The sequence below is a fragment of the Microtus oregoni genome, unplaced genomic scaffold (assembly GCF_018167655.1).
Source record: "Microtus oregoni isolate MIOR12 unplaced genomic scaffold, Mior012 000000F_ref0000247, whole genome shotgun sequence".
In the NCBI taxonomy this organism is placed as follows: domain Eukaryota; kingdom Metazoa; phylum Chordata; class Mammalia; order Rodentia; family Cricetidae; genus Microtus; species Microtus oregoni.
Genome location: NW_024543059.1, coordinates 54,795,589 through 54,816,228, shown reverse-complemented (window position 1 = coordinate 54,816,228; position 20,640 = coordinate 54,795,589). Strand labels below are relative to the sequence as shown.

At 48.2% G+C, this 20,640-nt stretch overlaps 2 protein-coding genes across 7 annotated transcripts in view; one reads left to right on the top strand and one right to left on the bottom strand.

Annotated features, from left to right (window-relative positions):
* Zzz3 (zinc finger ZZ-type containing 3) overlaps positions 1–5,209 on the top strand; it is a 68,784-nt gene extending 63,575 nt beyond the window's left edge. For 3 of the 6 annotated variants that reach the window (XM_041653574.1, XM_041653573.1, XM_041653580.1), the window contains exons 13-14: positions 176–276; positions 541–5,208. In XM_041653574.1, coding sequence (XP_041509508.1) covers positions 176–276; positions 541–685 — 246 coding nt within the window. In that variant the 3' untranslated portion in view covers positions 686–5,208. Of the gene's footprint in view, positions 1–175; positions 277–540 lie in introns of all 6 variants that reach the window. The other 3 variants (XM_041653586.1, XM_041653593.1, XM_041653597.1) reach the window with 3 other exon arrangements.
* Positions 5,155–20,640, bottom strand: part of Ak5 (adenylate kinase 5) — a 167,408-nt gene continuing 151,922 nt past the window's right edge. Inside the window, exons 13-14 of the mRNA XM_041653609.1 lie at positions 15,893–16,084; positions 5,155–6,260 (exon numbers count right to left, since the gene is read on the bottom strand). Coding sequence (XP_041509543.1) covers positions 6,192–6,260; positions 15,893–16,084 — 261 coding nt within the window. The 3' untranslated portion in view covers positions 5,155–6,191. The remainder of the gene's footprint in view (positions 6,261–15,892; positions 16,085–20,640) is intronic.

The window sequence follows — 20,640 nt, the reverse complement described above, 5'->3', positions numbered from 1 at the left end:
ATGCCCGAGTTTGAGGTGACTGACTTGAAAACTTCTTGGGTAAATGCAGAGGTTGTTTCTCATCCACCAGGAGTCTCCTCACTGGGAATTCTGTCGAAGCTAGTGTGTTGTATCTCTCTACAGCAGGGGGAAGGAGCTGTCTGTCATGTCATGTGCCTTTCTGTGTCTGTTGCAGTGTGATAACTGTGGTGCAGAACCTATTCAGGGTGTCCGGTGGCACTGCCAGGATTGTCCTCCAGAAATGTCTCTGGATTTCTGTGACTCTTGTTCAGACTGGTGAGTGCTTTCTTTGTTTGGGAGAAAGGAACCTCAAACAGTGAACTTTATCCCCAAACTTCTTGTGTAACAGTAATTTTATGCATTAGATTTTATTCTAAGCAACTAAAATTTTCCTTAAATCACATCACACATCAGCTCTCAAGCAGTTTCCTATTAAGGCTTTCCAAGGGATCAGTTTACCTGAGAAGATTCTGTTGTGGGTAGATGGACATACATCTGGAGTCATGTGATGATGAGTCTGTCTCTGTTTTCTCCTTGCAGCCCACATGAAACAGATATTCACAAGGACGATCACCAGTTAGAGCCTGTGTATAAGTCAGAGACGTTCTTAGACAGAGACTACTGTGTGTCCCAGGGCACTAGTTATAGTTATCTTGACCCCAACTACTTCCCAGCCAACAGATGACATGGAAGAGAGTGTCGGCTCTAGTTCTCGTCAGCACACAGCAATGGCGTCGTTGTTGAAGGTGTGCGCAGTTTGGACACTCACAGCATGAGAGCTCCCCGAGTGTTCTCGTCAAGTCCAGCTCTGCAGCTCTGCACCGTGTGGCTGTAGATCAGCAGCTGAACATTCCTGGTGAGATTCCACCACCACCATAAAGCCTTGTAGGTGGTGATCTGAGATGGGCGAGACGCGAGAGTAAACCCAAAGGTTTCAGAGACCTCGGTCATAAGTATGGTGATGGAAGACAAGGTATTTATATTAAGTCAGTTTAGTGGCTTTCAGTTTTGTGAAAATAGTTTTCAGCGCAGAAACTGACTCATAGACGAAGTTCTAACCAATGCTGGTGTTTGCTTCTAGGATGTGTACTCTAAAAGAGCTCTGTCCGGTGGTCACTGATGGCCTATAGTAGACTGGAGCTGCGTGACGGTTTGATACCTAACTTTTAATCACGATGAACTGTCCTTACCAAGAGCAAAGCATGAGGTGGCTGTGCTCTGCCCCGTAACCAGCTCACGGTGTGACTGTCGTACAGTTGCCACGCAGATATATTTTTAAAGTTCTGTTATTAAGATGATCATGTGATGTGTACAGACTGTGGTCAAGAGTGCCAGTGCTAGACTGTGTGGAGTCTGAATCACAGCGTTAATCCCTTGAGATACACAGCCGCCTGCCTCTGTATTCGGAGTTGTCCGTACAACTCGTCAAAGAAAACTGCCTAATATAAAAATCATATATATGGTGATCATTTTCCCTCTTTTGTAGTCTGCACAAGATCCATAAAAGATTGTATTTTTATTACTATTTAATGAGTGATTAAATGTAGTCTGCACAGTGAGCAAGCGTTCACAAGCATTCTTTTATACTGCTGGATTTCGTTGTGCATCATTTAAAACATTTTGTATGTTTCTTATCTGTCTGCAGTATGTTCTTGAAATGTTCACTTGTCGGGATAACTGTGAGAAATAAACTATGTGGATATGTTGTTTATATTATAGAACACTCGTCGTGGCTTCCTTTCAGCAAGTGTTAGCTAGAATTCATCACTTGAAAGCCTGTCCATCTGTGTGCGCTCTCTCTTCTCTACAGAGGGTGAAGAATGTGAGCTTGCGTCCTGCTAGGGGTGCTAGCGTCTGTCCAGTGTGCTGCTCACTGCACGGCAGTGCGCTCACCAACGTCCACACGGGGTCTCGGGATGAGGCGGACAGTTCGTGCGAGTAGTTCTGTCCTGACAAAGTCAAGTCCCGTGTATAGAAACAGGTGATTTCCAACAGTTATCAACCAGGAAAAGATAGTATGTTCTATGGTGGATTAAGTATTATACTAGTCTTGTTTTTAACCTTGTTTGTTTTTCCTGTTTTTAAGTTCAGGGAACACTATTTACTAATTCTTTTCAATACTTAGCACTAAAGTATTAAAATCTACCCTGAATTTTTTAAGTAAGAAAAATAGAATTTTAAATATGGAAATGAGAATTTTAAATAATATATTGATAATGTATCACTGGTCATATTGATGCAGTCTATTGTGCTCAGAAAGAAAAGTTGACAGGTTTTTATCTCTGGGTCATTGGTGAAGGAGAGGCAGCTGGACTAGGTGTCTCTGTACTAAATGCTCAGTTCACAGCCAGAGGGCTGCCTTCCGGCTGTAAATATGCAGGACGGGTACAGCTGTCTTGTATAGAAGTAGTACCAGATCGCTCTGGAGAGCAGTTTCCATCCATCCACAAAGCCCACGAAGCTTGAAATACACCTTGGAAGGGGTGTGAGTGATGCAGCTGTAGTGCCATCAAGAGTGGACACTTGAACGCCTTTCTCAAAGGCCAAGGTTTTAGGCAGAGGTCGTGATGTGTGTTTTTCCTGTTGAACAGAAGATGGATTTATTTTGGATTTTTTCAGCTCTAAGCACATCATCCCTATGACTTGGTGGGATTGTTTTCTTGTAATTTTATTGAAGGATTGCAGAGTGGGTGGTGCTCTTCTTTGTGTGTGGACCTTTCATCTGTCTGCAAGGAATACTGGCTGCTGACCGCTGTACTTGAGAAGCAGTGTTGTGAAGTGTCTTAGTAGGTCAGATTTGTGTCGTGGCATGTGATGCTCAAGGTGTTTGCTACCAATAACACACCAAAGCTTTTGTTGGGGAGAGGCACCAATAGCAAATGCCGGGACAGTCCTTACAGAGCACAAAGCAAGCATGTGGCAGGCAGCTCACTGGGTTCTCAAGCCAATGAGGCAGCTTCATTTATTGCCCTGTTTTCATGGGAGACCTAGCCAGAAAGAAACATATGCCTCGAGGCATATTGTTAGTGTAGTGATGAGACCTGCCTTTAAGATTTGTCTGCGTTAGGCTTGGTTTCCTAAGCAGGAACAACCCCGACTGTCAGGTACTCTGTGTACTCGGTGTGGTTTTGATACCTTTGTTTCTTGTGCATTGCTAGAGTACAAACCTGGGCCCGTGGCCACATTCGTGACACAGGAGAGAGATCTCTGAGTGGCTGGAGGTGACTCGTAGGAGCACACACACGTACATGCATCTCCATTGCCCCCACCTGACCCGTGGTGTCCTTAGACTCCTCTCTCCCTCCTTCCACTTAGATCCCAGGACACAGCGGACTGAGGTATGAGAACAGTATTTAAAGGGTGACAGAAAGTGACCTGCTGCTGTACTAGACAAGCCTTGTGTTGTGACATTTCCCTTACGGCCATGTGAGATATGATGAATGAACTTTCTTACTGTGGACAGCACGTTTAAAGCCATGGTTCTGGGTGCCCTGGAGGAAGCGAGCGTCTCCAGGCATTCATTGTCCTTTTTAAGCCTATACAGTTCTGGTTTTCAGTGGCAGAGTTAGTAACTGCTATTCATGTGATCCCAGAGGAAGCCAAAACCCACTGCTTTGCTTACAGGGAGTATGTATCAGTTAAATGGAGTGATGTCTGAGAGTTGTGTCACATTGAGCTTCTTGAGAACACAGTCCATGTCTGTGTCTCTAGGCTCTGACCGTTTAGCAGATTCTCTACAGTAATTGTTGGTTATATGACCCATTGTTTTGCTAAGTTAAACTTTTTTTTCTTTAGAGGTAGTGGGGCCCAGTACATGAGGTGCCAGTCACTCTAAGGAGGTCCCTTGACATGCCCTAGAGCACAGCCTCTACATCCAACTTAACCAGTCAGATCATCCATGGGTGTGGCTCCGTCATGCTCTCTGGGACGTTTTGGGTTCTGTCACAGCTGGGAAAGTGAAGTACTTTTGATTGAGTTCTAGGAACTCGTTACTGATTTGCACTAACTGCATGTAATGGGGAAACGAAAGGCACTTAAACTTATAACATGCTATTTCTCAGTAGTAACAGATGTGTTGGGAACTGCGATAGAAAATCCAGGCCTCTGTGGAGCTTATAGACCAGCACAGAAGACAACAATGTGCAAATAAGCGTAAATAGCCCTTAGTTAAATAAAAGAAAAACAGCAGTGTGAAGAGCATTGTCATCTTAGGTTGAGAAGCCCTCAGTGGCAAGGGTAATTAGTTTGGAGTGTGGGCACTAGCTGTGTGGATCAGCTGTAGGAAAAGGCAGGAGGATGCCAGTGGTCAGGGCCAGAGCCAGCCAAGAACTTGGTTTGCTCGGGCAGCTTTGAAGGCAGGCGCTGTGGCTTGAGCAGATGTGTGAGAGGGAGGGAGGGCACAGACCAGTTCGGGTGTAGCCTTGAGTATAGGCCAGGGAGTTGACATTTGTGTTGTGATGTTGTCCACATACATGTACAACCTTGCTGTGAAGAAATAGTGATGGCTGCTGGGAGCCACTCAAGAGCAATGTATGTTTTAGCTGTTCTTTGGCAGACTGATTTGCATTCCCAGGTACTGATTTCTTTCTGTTGAAGTTTTCCAAAGTAGCTGCCACCTGATGGAACCTCGGGCTGGTCTCCCTGTCTGTCTGCGTTCCCATTTCCTCATCCAGAGCTGTGGGTGTGGTGTTTGCCAGTGTGTGTTTTGTGTTTGGAGACTGTTTGTCCCTAGAGTTGCTTGTTTAAGCTTTGATCCTGTAGCAGCACTTGGCATCTTTACTCAGATATCCATGTTCCCCTGTCGGGAGTGTGACAGCCTGGGGTAGTGTAAGAATTCACAGTGTGGATCTGGGAACATGATGCACCCTTGCTGGTAATAGAGACCTGATTGTAACCAAAGAAACTTACTTTCTTGTCCAGCACACACTGGCGTTCCTGTTTAGGAGCCAGTGCTAGGGAAAAAGAAATAGGAAAATGACCATGTATCATGAATACATTCACAATTTCTCTGTAATAGCTCAGATCTGGTCTGTGGCCAAAGTTCAAACCATATAAGTGGATCATAATTTTAAACTATTACTGTGTTTGCTTCTGTTTGGAATGAAAGCTGTCAAAGGCTTTCTAGAATGATGTGCGTTACAAATAAATAAAGAGTTTTGCTGGTTTCCATTTATTTCATTTGTACATAACTGTTTTGAGGGAAAAAATGATTTTAAAAATACAGTTCTGTCCTGGAAACATATCTGTATTTGCACACTCGTTGAGGAAAAGAATCATGCAAACCGAACTGTGTATTGTGTGGTGATTGAGTGCAAGATGCAGGTATTTCAGAAGACAGAAGCAGCTCCAGTTGAACAGCTCTCGCTGGTGTGGCGCAGGTATCTACCCATGAAACATACACAAGAGCCACAAGACACCCACGCATTAGCCTGTCCCCCGGTGTCTCTTAGGATACTATTCCTTCTTACTTGGGCAGTATGTCAGGAAGTAATCATCTCTTATCAGAACTGCAAGATGGTTTTGTCCAGTGAGTGAAGTAATCATCTCTCCTACTTTAAAATTACTTTCGGTCTCTGATGCTGAGACGTACCAGACCACACGGAGAGTAGCTTGTACAGCTGCTCATATTCCATGTAGCTGGGCTCTCAAAAATGGATAGTACTGACTATCCAAAAAGGCTCCCTTAGAAAAGCTGGGCAATGTCTTATTTTGAAACATTTCTGTCAAGTACTGCTGGCTTGGTGCCTCTCTGTTCCACAGGGCAGTTAAAGTTCCCACCAGAGCCAGTGCAGGATGACGTGTTCAGGCTTGCCCCATGCTAAGGAAATACCCACTTCAGGGAGGAAACAAAAAAGGGGTGAGAAGGAAGCTGTGATGGAGAATTAGGGACACAGTCTCCTTGTGGGACCGGGCAGCACAGGCGGATCCCACACTGCTCTTCCTATCCTGACTTTGCTCTGCAGTACAGCCCGGTGACAGAAAAACGTGTACCAGAGAGGACAGCTGTCTACAGGAGGGAAAGTGGGCAGTCCTAAAGATCCCATGCATGGCTTCCAGGTATCTCTTACGTGAGTCAGGCTGGGCAGGAGACGGCCTGCTAGAATGGGGGGACACAGGGAAATGTGTTAACTAGGGGACGGATTTCATGTTCTTCTGTCTCTGCTTTCCTTAACAGTTGTGCATTTTCTCCTTCAGAAAACAGAGTCAATAGCTGTGCAGAGCTGAAGAAAAACTTGATCTGGTGTTCCCTCTGCGTTTACCTGTATTTGAAAGGAAGGGAGAGTCACTAGCCCTCTGGCCTGCTTATAAATGGCATTTTTCTAAGATAATGAAACAAGATTACCTGCTTCTGCTCAGCAAACTTAAAACATAGTGTCGTCCTGTTCACCGCTCCCCACCCGCACCCACAGAGGCTAGAGTGAAAAATGATGGCTTCAAAAGCAGGTCCCTCTGGAGCACTAAGAACCGAGAGGAGGGTGGGTCTCTGAGTCCAAGACCAGCCTGGTCCACATAGCCAGTTCTAGGCCTGCCAAGGCTACATAGTGAGACCCAATGAGTGGAATTAACCTCTCTAGATTAACATGGAAGAGCATCGCCACACACTCATTTGCATGCCCCAAAGCCCAAGGCTGACACCACCAAATGCTGCCGGGGGTGTGAAACAGAACTCTTGATGAGTGGAAAATGGCATGGCCACGTGTGAGACCCCAGCAGCTTTATTCCACACGGAACTCGGATACAACCAGCCTGCCTGTGCGTGTTTACAACAGCTTCCTTGGTGATTGACAAAACTTGAAAGGTACCAAGATGTCGCTTAGCATTTACTCAGGCAAGTGGTGGCCCCCAGACAGTGGAGGTCACTCAGCCTAATACGAATGAGCTTTCCATGCACTTGACTAAGTGGCAGAAGCCAGTCTACAAGGGGCACGTGCTGTATAGTCAGGCCATGGCAGTGCAGAGGGAGTGAGGGTTAAGTGGGAGGATCTGAGTGTAGTTGCTTCACAGTGTAGACTTGTCCAGACATATAGTGAACACCACGAAGGTGTTGATGTCAACCATTGCCTCTGGGTGACAAGTACAGATTCATCTACTGTGACAAACGGATGGCCGTTGAGTGATGTTGATAGTTGAGGTGACTGTGTTTGAGGATGGGGTATCTGAGAACTCTTCAGTTTATCTGACCTAAATGCTCTAAAGCAGAAAGTTCATGCAAACAGCAAACTGAGGGCGGTGCTCGGAGCATTGTTAGAAATCAAGGGACACTTGGGTGTTGCCTTGAGAGCCCTTAGATGACGGTGGGAGTGTAGCCTGGACCCAAGGGCTCAGGAGCAGGAGTGTGGAGAAGCAGCAGGACTAGGCCCACAATGTGCAGGTCCTGGGGCAGAGTTGTTGAAGATAGATGATTCACCTGTGTAGGGAGCCAGCAGCAGATGGAGCAGGAGGGGTGGTGTCCTGGACACCCAGCCAGCCGCTGCAGAGAATAAAGCTCCTCTTCAGAAGGCGGCCTGGCCCCAGAAGCTCTGCGGAGGCCAGAGAGATGCTGGTAGCATGCCTTAGACCTCACAGGCCTTACTTGCTTAGGAGAGTTGATTGGGGGGAGAGGGGGGCAGCTTACCACTTAAAAAGGAACTGAGTTCCTGCACAGTTTCTAGCGAAACTGCGTATACATAGGTCAGTGAGCAGACAGGTGACTGGAGCCATGGTCACCAGCAGTGTCCCGAGGGCTTGAAGCCATCAGCTGTGGAGGTTCATCCAAATGCTAACAAGTGGGGAAAGTATTGGGAGGAGGCAGAGGCCTGGTGGTGGTAAGATCCCTGCAGGTGGTCTAAGAACTGGCTGCAGCACAGGGCCCAGTGAATGCCCAGGCTCTGTACAGTATCCAGCCCCTTGCCAGAGGCTCCGCGCACAGTCGGCACGTTTTCAGATGATTTTACCATCTGCTAATTGTACTAAATAGTGGGTTTTACCATGATGTCTTCATAATTGCACACAGCATCCCTCAATCATAGATAGCTCTCCAGTCTCTCATCCTGTCTCCCACTGCCTCTCTGTCTTCCAAAAAGGCCCCCTTTTTAATGGTTTATTTTTAGAATCTTGATTCTGCATACAAGAGAAAACATGCAATGTTTGCTTTTTCTGAGCATGTAGTTAACCTGCTCTCCACTTCTTACATTTCCCTGGATATAAGTGATGGTTTTCCTTTTATGTTTGGATAAGCTACATTTTCTTAACCAGTCTTTTGATTCCACACTTGAATATTGTGGAATATACAGCAATATACAGGAAACATGGATGCCCAGGAGACAATTTTCCTGAGAGCTCAGGGCTGTTTGAGGTAACTTAGAGGAACAATTTGTTTTTTTTTTTTTTTTTAATTCTTGTTACCTGCCTACAGTAGCTTCAATTTTGCAACCAGAAATCAATTTTTACATGCTTAAACACTCCCAAAATCTTATCTAGCAATATTTTTATGTATTTCATTTCTCTTTTCCACATTTTTTTGAGACAAGTGTCATGTATTCTAGGCTGGCCCCAAACTCCTTTATGTAACAGAGGATCTTGCTTCCATGCCTCCAGCCCTGAAGTGCTGGAATAACGGAGATCCACATTAAGTTTATACACACATGACTAGAAACAAAGCTAAGTTATATTGATCTCTTCATCGGTGATCAAACCAGAAAGATAGATGACTCACGAGAGAATATGGTTGGTTCTCCTGGAGAAGAATGGGACCCAAGGAGACAGTGGGGCGTTGGGGTGGGGCTTGCGAGTGTTTACTGGCCTGTTCGGTGGTTATGGGAATGTTTGTTTTACTCTTCAAAGTGTACGTATTTTAAAAGTCTGTTTAGGGCCCTCAGCTGAAGTGTTTTGTAGCAGGGGTCATCACCCCTGTGCTTAGGTCCCTCACAGCTCCTGGCTTCCTCTGCCCCAGTGCCAGCAGAGGACACTGAGGGACGAAGCCGCCAAGAGACAACAGTGCAGTTGTGCAGGGGCACGGCGCTCGTTGGCAGTGAAGTCCAGCAGGAGTTCACACTGGTAGGAGCCAGGCAAGGGGCTGAGGATTAGGTATGTCTCGCACAGTCCTGGGAGAGCAGAGACAAACTCTGAGAATGATAAAGGTGGCTAGTCATGCCACGTGTGAAGTTGAAGTAATGAAAGAACAGTGACCTGAAGGACAGGTGACTGAAAGGTGACTCCTGTCGTCCAAGCCAAGGATCAGACCACAAAACTAAAGTCTGATACTTGTCAACTACATCGTTATTTATCAGATAGTTTGTTATTATTTGGTTTTTTGAGACAGTTTCTCTGTAGCTTTGGAGCCTGTCCTGGAACTCCCTCTGTGGACCAGGCTGGCCGTGAACTCACAGAGATCTGCGTGTCTCTGTCTCCTGAGTGCTGGGATTAAAGGAGTGCGCCACCACTGCCCGGAAGTTAGCTATTTTTATTTTATTTTATTTTTTGGTTTTTCGAGACAGGGTTTCTCTGTGGCTTTGGAGCCTGTCCTGGAACTACTCTTGTAGACCAGGCTGGTCTTGAACTCACAGAGATCCGCCTGCCTCTGCCTCCCGAGTGCTGGGATTAAAGGCGTGTGCCACCACCGCCCGGCCAGTTAGCTATTTTTAAATGGCTGAATGGTTGGACATGGGTCAAGGAATGATGGTGGAATGGGAGGTGGAGAGTGAGCTACAAGGAAATGTAGAGACAAAGGTTTCTGAAGAACAGAGACATAGGTGTAAAACTTTGCAAAGAACCGACAGCCGCTGAAGTAAAGCAGAGAGTCCTGCACTAGCAACGACAGTCCGTAACCGTGTACCCAAGCCTGCTGCTGTCCCTATCTCAGGGCTTTGACTGAGCTCTTGGACGTGAACTAGAGCTGAGCTAACTGGGCTTTGCTTGGATGCTCTGTATTAGCCATGGCTGAGTTCCTTTTCTTTTTTTTTTTTTTTTTTTGTGAGACAGGGTCTCACTATGTCAACTTAGGCTGAAACTATGTAGACCAGACTGGCCTGTGTGACGGGATCAAAAGTGTTTACCACCAGGCGTCTGTCGTGTACAGATGAGTATGGGGTACACACTACCCCTGTGTTCCTGCAGTACAAGTACTGGAATGCAGCTGTGCCCCACTATGCCGTGTTTGTTCAGGGCCGGGAGACAGCTGTAGGGCCCCCGACAATGTCAAGTCTGAATACAGCGTCAGCAAGTGGGAATTTACAGGTAAGAAGCAAAGTGGAGGCCAGTAAGGATATTACCAAGCGGCAGCAAACGCCAGCTAACCCCACTTAACGGTTCCTGCAGTAGACAAGCTGGGGGAAAGCCACCTGTGGTGGGCTGTGGTTATAATCTTAGCACTGGTGAGGTAGGGGCAGGAAGGTCAGGAGTTCAAGGCCAGTTTCCCATAGGATGTCACAGACAGGGACATACTCTAGGAGGTGATGGGCATGGGGTAGTGCTGATTTAGTGGTCTTTGCTAAAACTGATTTATATATGAAGCCTACAGATGGGCTTGGAATGTTCTAGAGCTTGACCAAAGTTTGAGCCAGAGAGAATCTTCATCATCATCCAGTTGTTCCTGAGGATGAGATTATCTCTCAGCACTGTTTTATCTCCGGAGTCTGACAGGTAGGCTCAACACAGAACAGCTGGCCAACAGAGCATGACTTGCTTGAGTGGCATGTTTCCCCTCCTCCCACACAGGCTTCCGGATCTTCCTGGTGGGAGATCCTGGGCTTCAGTGGGGCTAAGGGATGCTCTCATGGGAGCAGGTGATCCCTTTCCACACAGAGAGCCATTGAGTGCCTGCTCTGAAGGACAGTGCTCGGGGATTCCTGGCCAATCTGACTTGAGCTGGGGGGGTGAGAGGATGGGGGTGGGAGGCGGTGCTAGCTTCCGTGTACGGCCTTCATTTTGCAACATGGTTTAAATACAAGGATTTCTATCTTCTATCCTCTGTCTCTCTGTCTATGGAAACTCTTTCCCCAGAGACTCATGCTGTGGTCTTTGCTTCTGCGAAGTCTGTCAGAAAGTTTAAAAACTAGAGAAACAGGCTTTCCCAGTAGAAAGTGGCTTTTGGCTGTGGTGAGAGGGCAACCCATTCACAGCTGGCCAGCCTCATTAGGCTAGTGAGTCACCCTAAGTGCAGCCTCTGTTTCCTATTGGGAGGCGAGGGTGTCTCTGGTGAGGTAAGTGGATTGCCGCAGTGGAGTTACGGAGCAGGAGCAGCGCAGGGAGCCTGAGCAATGGGGTTGACCCAGAGCCTCTGTCCTCTCCATTTCTCCCCGGTCCTTCCCTCTGCCTGTTCATCTCAGTTCCCATAGCGTAATTTAGGTGAAATATAAGGGGCTCTTCTATTTCTGCACAGGAATGAGGCAGACCAACTTACATATGTAGAGCCACATTTTGTGGGGTGCTTTGAGACAAGGAGTCACATAGCCCAAGTTGGACTCGAACTTGCTATGCATCTGAGGCTGGTCTTGAACCATACCTCCTGAGTGCCCGGGCTTCAGCATACTTAGTCAATTCTAAGGTCCATTTTTGGTGCTTGCAGATTTAGCACATTTAAACAGTAAGCTAAGAAGATGCCCGAGTCCCTTGTCCTCTGAGAGCAGAAAAGGGTTTATGGGATTAGCAGACATGAGACTGCAGCCTCCATCACATTGCGCATGGTCCCCATGACTGCAGCAACTCGCTGTTCTCAGTCATAAGCAATTTCATGATCCACTTCACCCCAAAGACTCCAGGGCTGAGCCTGCAGGTAAACTGCGATGTCCTGGTGTGTAGTGGAACACTGGGTGAGCAGGTTCCTCTCAAACGACGGGTCTGCCTGTGTAAGGCTCTGAAACTTGATAGCCCCACGCGAGGGATGTCCTGATCAGTATAGAAGACATTGGATTTTGTTGTTCGTTTTCAATCAGAGCTAGTGCTGGGAAGTGAGGAGGGTGACCTTGGTGGCTGCTTGTTTTCTTTGTTCTTTCTCTTTGCTTCTGTCTGGGGATGTAATGTGTAATTATGAAGCTGGTGGTTCTCTGAGTGATGTGGGCTTCAGGAACCAACCCAGTGTCAGAGTGGACTAGAGTTAGTGTCTGCCCCATCACTTCCTATGCTGTCTGCTTAGCCCACTGCCTGTGACCACGCCCACCACCACGCCCAGGCCCTTCTGTGACCACGCCCACCATGTCCAGGCCTAGCTCTGCGACCACGTTCTGTGACCACGCCCACCACCACGCCCAGGCCACCACCGTGTTGTACGCAGTCCTGCTCTGGCGTGTTCACCCCCATTGGGCGATGGAACTCAGAAATGGGTTTGCTATATTTTTTAAAAATGAGCATGATTAAAACGGAAGGGGACAACTTTTCTCCACCAAGAATCATAAACTAACAGGCTGGAAGAATTCCCACAGCTGCTGCCAGCACTTTATATCAGAAAGACCCGTGAGGAGGACGACTGGCCTGGGACTTTCCACCACCCAGACAAGTGCTTCCAGCAATATTTGGTCAGTGTTGGCACTTTTCACAAGTGCTTCGTTTCCAGCTACTGACTTAGCAAATTCACCCTCTGTGGACTAGCTCTTCCCCACTTGGGCTAGCTTATCCATCTGTGGGGCTCTGCCCTGAGGCCTGCACATCCCAGGTAGAGCATGGTGGTTGATGGCAGCTGCCTGCAGAACCCAGACGGAAGGGAGGAAGCTGTGGTGTGGTCCCCCTTCGCATCCTAAGACAGGAAGCAGAAGCCGTGCATCGTTCCCATGTCACTCCTACATCCTAGGCGGAGAGTGCGCTCTAAGAGCTGATCTGGCAGCCACTGTGTACACAGAGGACCTGGCAAGGCAGTGGAGCCAAGCCACGTCTCCCCTCTGTTCTCTGGTGTCCGTTTTCAATACTGAAAAAGTAGATGATAAATGTTACTTCTCTGGATCCAGATGCCGTATCCCCAACAAGGGGAAGCCTGAGAGAGGAGCCAGAGGCCTGGGAACCTGATGTCTTGGAGAGTAACACAGAATTGTAAGGACTGCACAGGTTTCTCTGAGAACCCTGTTAGTTCAGTGTCAACGAGCCATTTATCTGGGAGTCTGCAGGCTTAGATTCAGATAATTCAAGACAGAGAGGAAGAAACACAGAGGTGGGGGGATTTCCTGATCCTGAAATGCGATAAACTGAATTCTGTCTGGCCTTCCCCAGTCTCAGACTGAAGTGGAAGAAGTTCCCTTCTACCTGGAGAATTCCTCGGCTGTTCCAGGCAGCACCAAGTGGGGAAGCTTCCTAGGGGCTTTAGCCTTACAAAGGTTCTTGCAGCCCTAAATTTCTTTAAATTATTTTTATTCCTATGTATAGATGGTCGTATTGCCTCCATGTATATCTGTGCACCAAGTACATACAATGCCCTTGGGGGGACAGAAGAGGGTGTGAGATTCCCCGGGACTCTTTAAGAAATGATTGTGTCATGGTGTGGTGCTGGGAATTGAACCCAGGTCCTCTGGAAGAGCAGCAAGAGCTCTTAGGGGAGGCACTCGCTTCCACCTTCAGCCCTGAGTTTTACTCCTGTGCACTCACGTGATACCTTCATGTTTGTTTATTTTACTAATTTTTTCATCTTATTCATTGGTGGGTGCATGCACGCCAGTGTGCAGAGCAGAGGGGGACAACTCATGGGGTTGTGTTGTGGGAATTTCCTTCCAGTGTGTGGGTCCTGGCACCTGAACTCAGGTCTTCAGGCTTGGTGGCAGACACCTTTGCCCATAGCTCATCAGCCTGTTAGTTTTTTAAAGGTATAAGTCTTTGTTGTTTGTTTAATGGCAACAAGTGGTAACAGGAAACACTTGAGAGTTTCAACATTCTGGATTGCAGAAGAGGCACTTTCTCAACCTTTCTTACTCAGGGCATAGGATTCTGAAAGTGGGGGGGGGCATAGATAGCTTTAGGACTTTAAGAATTTGCTCTTGGGGTGAAGAGATGGCCCAGCAGTTAAGAGCACTGGCTGCTCTTCCAGAGGACCCGGGTTCGGTTCTCAGCACCCACATGGTAGCTCACAACTGTTTGTAACTCCAGTTCCAGGGAATCTGACACCTTCACACCCATGCACATAATAAAGTTAAATTTAAAAAAATCGCTCTCAATAGTTTTACCCCAGGAATTGATAATGTTAGCCTCAGAGAGCAGTTTGCTAGGAGCTGACTGATACCTGCCATTCTGGGGACTGTACCCTCGTGCCCTTCCCATGTTTCCTCGGACCCCAGTAGCTGCCCTGCGGTCTACCTTCTGTGCTCTTCTCTGGAGGACAGGGGAGTGAATTGCAGAAGGAAGCCCACAGTGGCTCCATTTTGATAGATTCTCGCACGCCCCTCCTCCCATTTCTGCACCTCTCTCCTTGACCCTTAATGTCACCGACAAGTGAGTGACCTGCCCTCCTGACCTTGTGGCCTCTCCTTTGGCTCTACTGTTCCTTTTCCTCTACTGACTTCTTGGTGATGTCCCTAGACCATGTTGCTTCGTCCTCGGGTTGCGTGTAACTCTGACCTTACACCCTGTGCTCTCTGCCTGCCCTACTAAAACCCTAAGCGCTGTAGGTTCAAACTACATCAAACCACCGTATGTGGTTAGACCAGACACAAGTTATAGAATCTGGGAAAGAACGGGGACTGGGGAGTGTGCCAAGTATGTGGTATTAATGGTATTAAAGGCCATGTGGACTGCACTGTTGCATTGCATGACGTCATGTGCCAGCCTTCCCTCCCATCATAGCCCCATGTATGATGTCATGTGCCAGCTTCCCTCCCCCCCCCAACCCTACCAACTGGCCTGGCCTCATGTGCTTCTTCTCCCCCAAGGTACAAAGGAGCCAAGTGCCAATCAAGCCCTGTGTGAACTCCAGAACCCAAAGGTGTCAAATCCAGGACCTGAAACAGGCCTGCCCTTGGGTCATCCTGTTCACCTGAGGTCTGGCACCACCTACAGTTAATGCTAGAGCTCTCGCCTAAGCTTGCCCCTCCCTTTTTCTTTTTACATTACTGGAAATTGAATCCAGGCCTCATACCTGTTAGGTGAGAGCTGCTCAGGCTTCATGAGTGTTAGGTGAGTGCTTTTCAGGCCTCATGTGTGTTAGGTGAGTGTTCCCCAGGTCTCATGAGTGTTAGGTGAGTGCTCCCCAGACTTCACGAGTGTTAGGTGAGTGCTTTTCAGGCCTCGTGTGTTAGGTGAGTGTTCCCCAGGTCTCATGAGTGTTAGGTGAGTGCTTTTCAGGCCTCATGTGTGTGAGTGCTCCCCAGGCCTCATGTGTTAGGTGAGTGCTCCTCAGGCCTCATGTGTGTTAGGTGGGTGCTCCCCAGGCCTCATGTGTTAGGTGAGTGCTCCTCAGGCCTCATGTGTGTTAGGTGGGTGCTCCCATGAGTGCTCCCCAGTCCTCGTGTGTTAGGTGAAATCTTCCTGTCTCAGCCTCGCCAGGGATCACAGGCTCATGCTCTAGGCCCCACACTTGCTGTCTGTCTTTTGGGAAAAGAAGTTTCAGCGACTACAATGGCACCTGCTGCAGATTAGTGACCAACTTCTTATGGCCATCTGACCTCAGATACTCATTTTTTTTTTTTTAGGACAAGTTTTCCTTATATGACTCTGGCTAGTCTGGAATTTGCCGTGTAGACCAGGCTGGCCAGATTCACAGAGACCCGCCTACCCCTGCCTCCTGGGTGGTGGGATTAAAAACGGTGCACTGCCATGGTCAACGCCCTCTTCTATTCATATATATTCACCTCCGATCAAGACAAGAGCAAGGGAAGAAAGCAATTCCTGTTTTGTTCTCACTCCTGCAGCTGCCTGCAACTTTCCCAGATTTGTAAGAAAGCGTGCCTCTCCTTTCTCTGAGAAGGAAAGAGCGTGTAGCCCATTTGAAGATGAGCCTCACCTTCCGTAGCTGTGTCTTTGTCTCGTAGTAGGCGATGACGGGGATGGATGCTCGGTGGTAGGCCTCCAGGCGCTTGGCAATAGTCCTGGCAGTGTCCTCCCCTCGCTGGCTGCTCTGGCTTCTCTGCAGGAGGCGGTTGGTCATGGTGTCCGCTGAGCAGTCCATGCAGATCACCAAGTGTGGCTCTCCAATCTGGGGCGAAAAAGCAGAGCATAGCCGGGTCAGCTGGGATTCTAGGGAAGGTCTGGGGGCCCTTCCATTCCTGGGGCTCTTGGTGCCTCAAGCGCCCAGCATCAACCATACTGCGGTAGAGATGGGACTGGATCGCGTGGCTTCTCACTTCCAGAGCAAACCTCGCTGCCTCAGAGCTCTGTCCACGTAACCAGCAATTATAAATGTTACACGAAGCGGAAGGGGGTGTGTGCATGTGATCATGTGCATGACTGTGTACATGTGTGTGTGTATGTGTGCAAGTGCCTGAGTGTGATGTGTATGTGCATGCAAGTGTTTGCATGCAAAGGTCTCCCTGACCTGGTAATTCCTTCTTCATGCCACTAGGGTGCCTTATTCCAGCCACCAGGAATGACCTGTACTGGGTGTGTGTTACCTGGAGACGGGAACACAGTGACTGAAAGCAGGGACAGACTGGAGTCAGGCTGTTAGGACCAGAGTCTGGTGTAGCAAGTTTCAAAGTGGACTTCATCCACGCCTGCCACCTTTCACCTAAAAGCTGCCCTTCCCCTGAGATACGGAGCCCAGCCTTCTGCGCCCATGAGTCTGTGCCCTGTGATTCTTGAGCAGTGGAAGGGGGTAGGAAGGACGCTACCTACTTTTCGGGGTGAGGTAAACTGTTTCCACGCTTGAGGCCCCATTGTGCCTGAGTAATTTTTATACTACCCCTGTGGTACAAATATATAAAATAGCCGTACAAATTAAACATTTGCTGATAATACATTATGAAGAAATTAATTCTTAAACATTTGGTATAAACTGCACTGTCTGGTCATGTGTAATACTTAATATAGGGGAAACTAGCTACTTTCTATGATGTTCAACTACTCTGACATTGCCAAATAGAGAGGAAGTCTTGGTTAGCCACCAGGAGAGGTCACGTGAGTAGAAACTCTAGGCTAGTCAGCTGCCAACACATGCCCAGCTTTCCCCAGTAGCTGACTATTACAATCCCGGGGACCTCATGGGAGGATCCCTCCCCCAGCAGAGCCCAGCAAACTGCACAACTATGAGATGAAAACAAATTGTTCTTTTAAACCACCTGACTGGATCATTTACTAGAAATCCCACCCGTCATCTCTGCATCTTGAACCCCATGAGGACGGTGAGGAGATCACAGGCTAGCTGGGAGGGTTGAATACGATCTGCAGGTGCGCTGATGGGCACGCAGCAGCAGAATCTGCAAAGCGGTAGCTGCTCTGCTTCCTTCTGGGGTTGAACTCCCACCTCAGTGTGCAGGGCTTACAGACTCTGCTTCCAGTCCCAAGTCTCACAAACAGAAGGAATGTCCCATAAATGGATGACGGTGACCCCCTGTGAGTGCAGCCTCCCCATCTCCCCATGAATCTCCTAAACTGTCCTGTTATGTGGCGGCCCCAAAACTGCGAGCCTATTTCCACCTTGTGTGAAGGTCAGAGAGTTGGAGGTTGCTCAAAACCATTGACGACAACCAGGGCTGCACATCCTGACCAGGATGTGGTGACGTGGTCCTTTTGACATTAAGATGGCTCATACAGGTAGACCCACTCCACCCTGACAGATGGTCAGGATACACAAGCATACTTCTCCTTCTGTAACTGGAGGTTTAACCTGGGGAGTGGCTGCCTTCAGGATACTTGGGCGACTTCACTGCCTAAACAACACAATGCTAAAGACTTGATGTCTCAAAGTGTTGAAACAATGAACTGTTCGAGTTGTCCTTTGTATCATGTTAAAGATGCTTGTTGTTGTCTTCCCCTTTTGTATTGGGTATAAAAGTGTAAGGAAAATTAAACATTATTAAAATTAAACAGTATTCACTGGAACTCCCCCTCCCGATACTATCCTATGTTTTCTGTGTTATTTTTATTCATGCCTTTACTATTTCCCTGATCCCCATGTCCCTACCTTGGCAAGAGGCATTTTTGTTGAAGCTGGTTCCTGACATTGTTGTCCCTGCTATCCCTGGGATGTACCAACTCTACGTCCCTATATCCTTGATCCACAAAAGCCATTCCCATACCACCACCCTACCAGCATGCCATGTTCAGGATGCAGGGGGCAGGAAGCCTTGCCACCCCTCTGAGGGGAGCACGGTGCATAAGGAACTGAGTGGAGGAATGAGCTAAAGTCTGACCTCTGGAATATAACTCAGCCTTGAACAGGTCATGCTTTTCTGAGGGGTGCTTGTGCCCAAAGGCTAGGGGAGGGTGAGGGAGCAGGAGAGGACCACCCTGGTTCACCAGCAGAGGGCGATCTTGGGAGGCACTGGTGGTTGAGTTAGCTCTCCCAGTGATTAGCTGCCAGGCTTGCAGGGGCCATTTTCCAGGTCATTCTTGGGATTCAGTCAGTCACAAGCAGGGGTTATTTGTATCTAATCTGGAAGCCAGCCATGAAAGGCCACCAGGACCAACTTAAGAGCAGGGAGAGACGTGGCATCAACATCTACAACACGGGTGGGATAGCCAGCACCAGCACACTGTTCCGGGCTTGTTAGGCTTGCAGCCCTGGCGTAGACCTGACATTGAACCAGTGCCTGCCCGCACGTTACCAGAATCCATGGTAACACGGATGGTACCATGGTAATGTGGTAACAAGCCTTGCAGCGGATTGTCTAGAGCTTCCTGCCAACTCGTTTCCTTGGACACCAACCGCAAGGCTTGACCTCGCTTTCCTGGATCCCGCACTGTTGCCATGAACACAGTTGGCACAGTAATTATGTCTGGAGTGACCCGAATCTCTTACATATGTTGTTTTCTCAATTTTTCTTTGAGAAAAATAGTTGAGAATTTTTGTACCTCTGGAAGAGTAGCAAACCCTCTTAACCTTTGTGCCATCATCTCTCCAGACCCCTGAACTTTTCTCTTTTAATATTTGAGGAAATTGTTTTTTTCATGGACCTCATATCAAGAGTCTTCCTGTGTGGGCAGTGTCTTCATTCTATTTAAAGTTGAGGTGGGCGCTCACACTTCATGTGTGGTTTGTGCACACCTACTTAGTGGATACTGGGATCCATTGAAGTCATCCTCCTGGCACTATGTAAGGGCCTGACTCTCTAAAGAAATAGACATGTCACTTGAAGGTGGCTGGGTAGTGAGATGGGGCACCTCCAGCTAGCGAGGACAGATGAGCTGCTTCTAGCCACCTCTGAAGGCTGACTCAATGGGGTTCACAGTGGGAAGGAATTCCCATACTGAGTCTTGAGCCCACGCTGCCTGGGTCCTAGGCAGAGGAGGAGGAAATGATGGACAGGAATATTGAAGGGTTGTGTGGAAAAGTTAGGGGAGTCTCAGTGTCTTGTCTGCACTCCTGCCCAGCAGCCAGAACCAGGCTGCAGGAATGATGAGCTGTAAGGAGGTCAACGTGCAAAGACATGGGAAGGCAACAAACCTCTTGGACTGGGACATACTGTTACCATCTATAAACATGTTGGGCTATATCTATAGCAGTCTTGGGGTGCAGTTGGGCTGCTGGTTGGCTATGCCTGCATCTCCTCAGATCCCCACTGGTGCCTGGTGTGGCTTATAAGTCCACGGGCATCCATTGTGGATCTGCCATCAGCCCCGGCTCTAAGGAGTCCAGATGAAGAACTCAGGTTATAATTTTGTTGTTGCTGTTACCTGGAGAAGGGGTGAGAGAGAGAAAGAGTGCTGACATTTACAATATGTCTTATCTCGGAAGCCTTGGGGGTGCAGAAGAGTATCCTGTTACCTCTGAGCGCACCCTGAACGTGCAGGCAGGGCACGGCCTGTGCTGCCACTCTTCCTGCCTCAGCAAAGGCAGCTGTGACATCGTCTGGTGTCACTCAGAGGCCAGCTGCAGTCACCTGCCCACACTTGTTTTTGCTGCTGATCTTCTCATTTATTTATGGATGCTGCCACGAGGCCTGGCCACATGAACCCACAACCCCTGTCTACCTTTGTCAAGTGGATCATGAAGCTTTCCTTTGACTCTATTTTTTATTAAAAAAGATGTATTTAAATTTCATTTTATGTAGTATGTGTATGTGTGTGCCTCTTTGCTTCTATGATGAGCGCCTTCTGCATGCCTGGTGCCCATGGAGGCCGGAGGGGGAGTTGGGTACCCTGTATCTGAGTTACTGGCAGTTGTGAGGCCCCACGTGGGGGCTGGGAACCAAACTCAGGTCCTCTATAAAAGCAGCAAGTGTTCCCAACTAGTAAGCCATCTCTCTGGTCATGTGGCTGTAAATTTAAGAGGGAGATAGGCGTGGAGGGATCCTGAGGGAGGTTAGACCAGGCAGACGCAAGGGCAGGTGAATCTCCAGGTTTAGCCGCCTTTATCCATGTGGCAGTGTTAGAAGGGGTGGTCCCGGGTGCCCCCAAATCTTGGTCCTATCATTAGCTTTCACCAGCTGTGTGACCATGGGCAAGTTACCAAACCTCTCTGTGCTTGATCCATCCCCTTAGTGTGAGGCCTTTCTTTCTGCTCTCTTCCTGGAAAGGTCTTTTCTTTTAAAAATATCAACTGAAAGGCTTCGAGGGAAATACTGCAGAGTGCAACAGAAGCCAATCCCCATG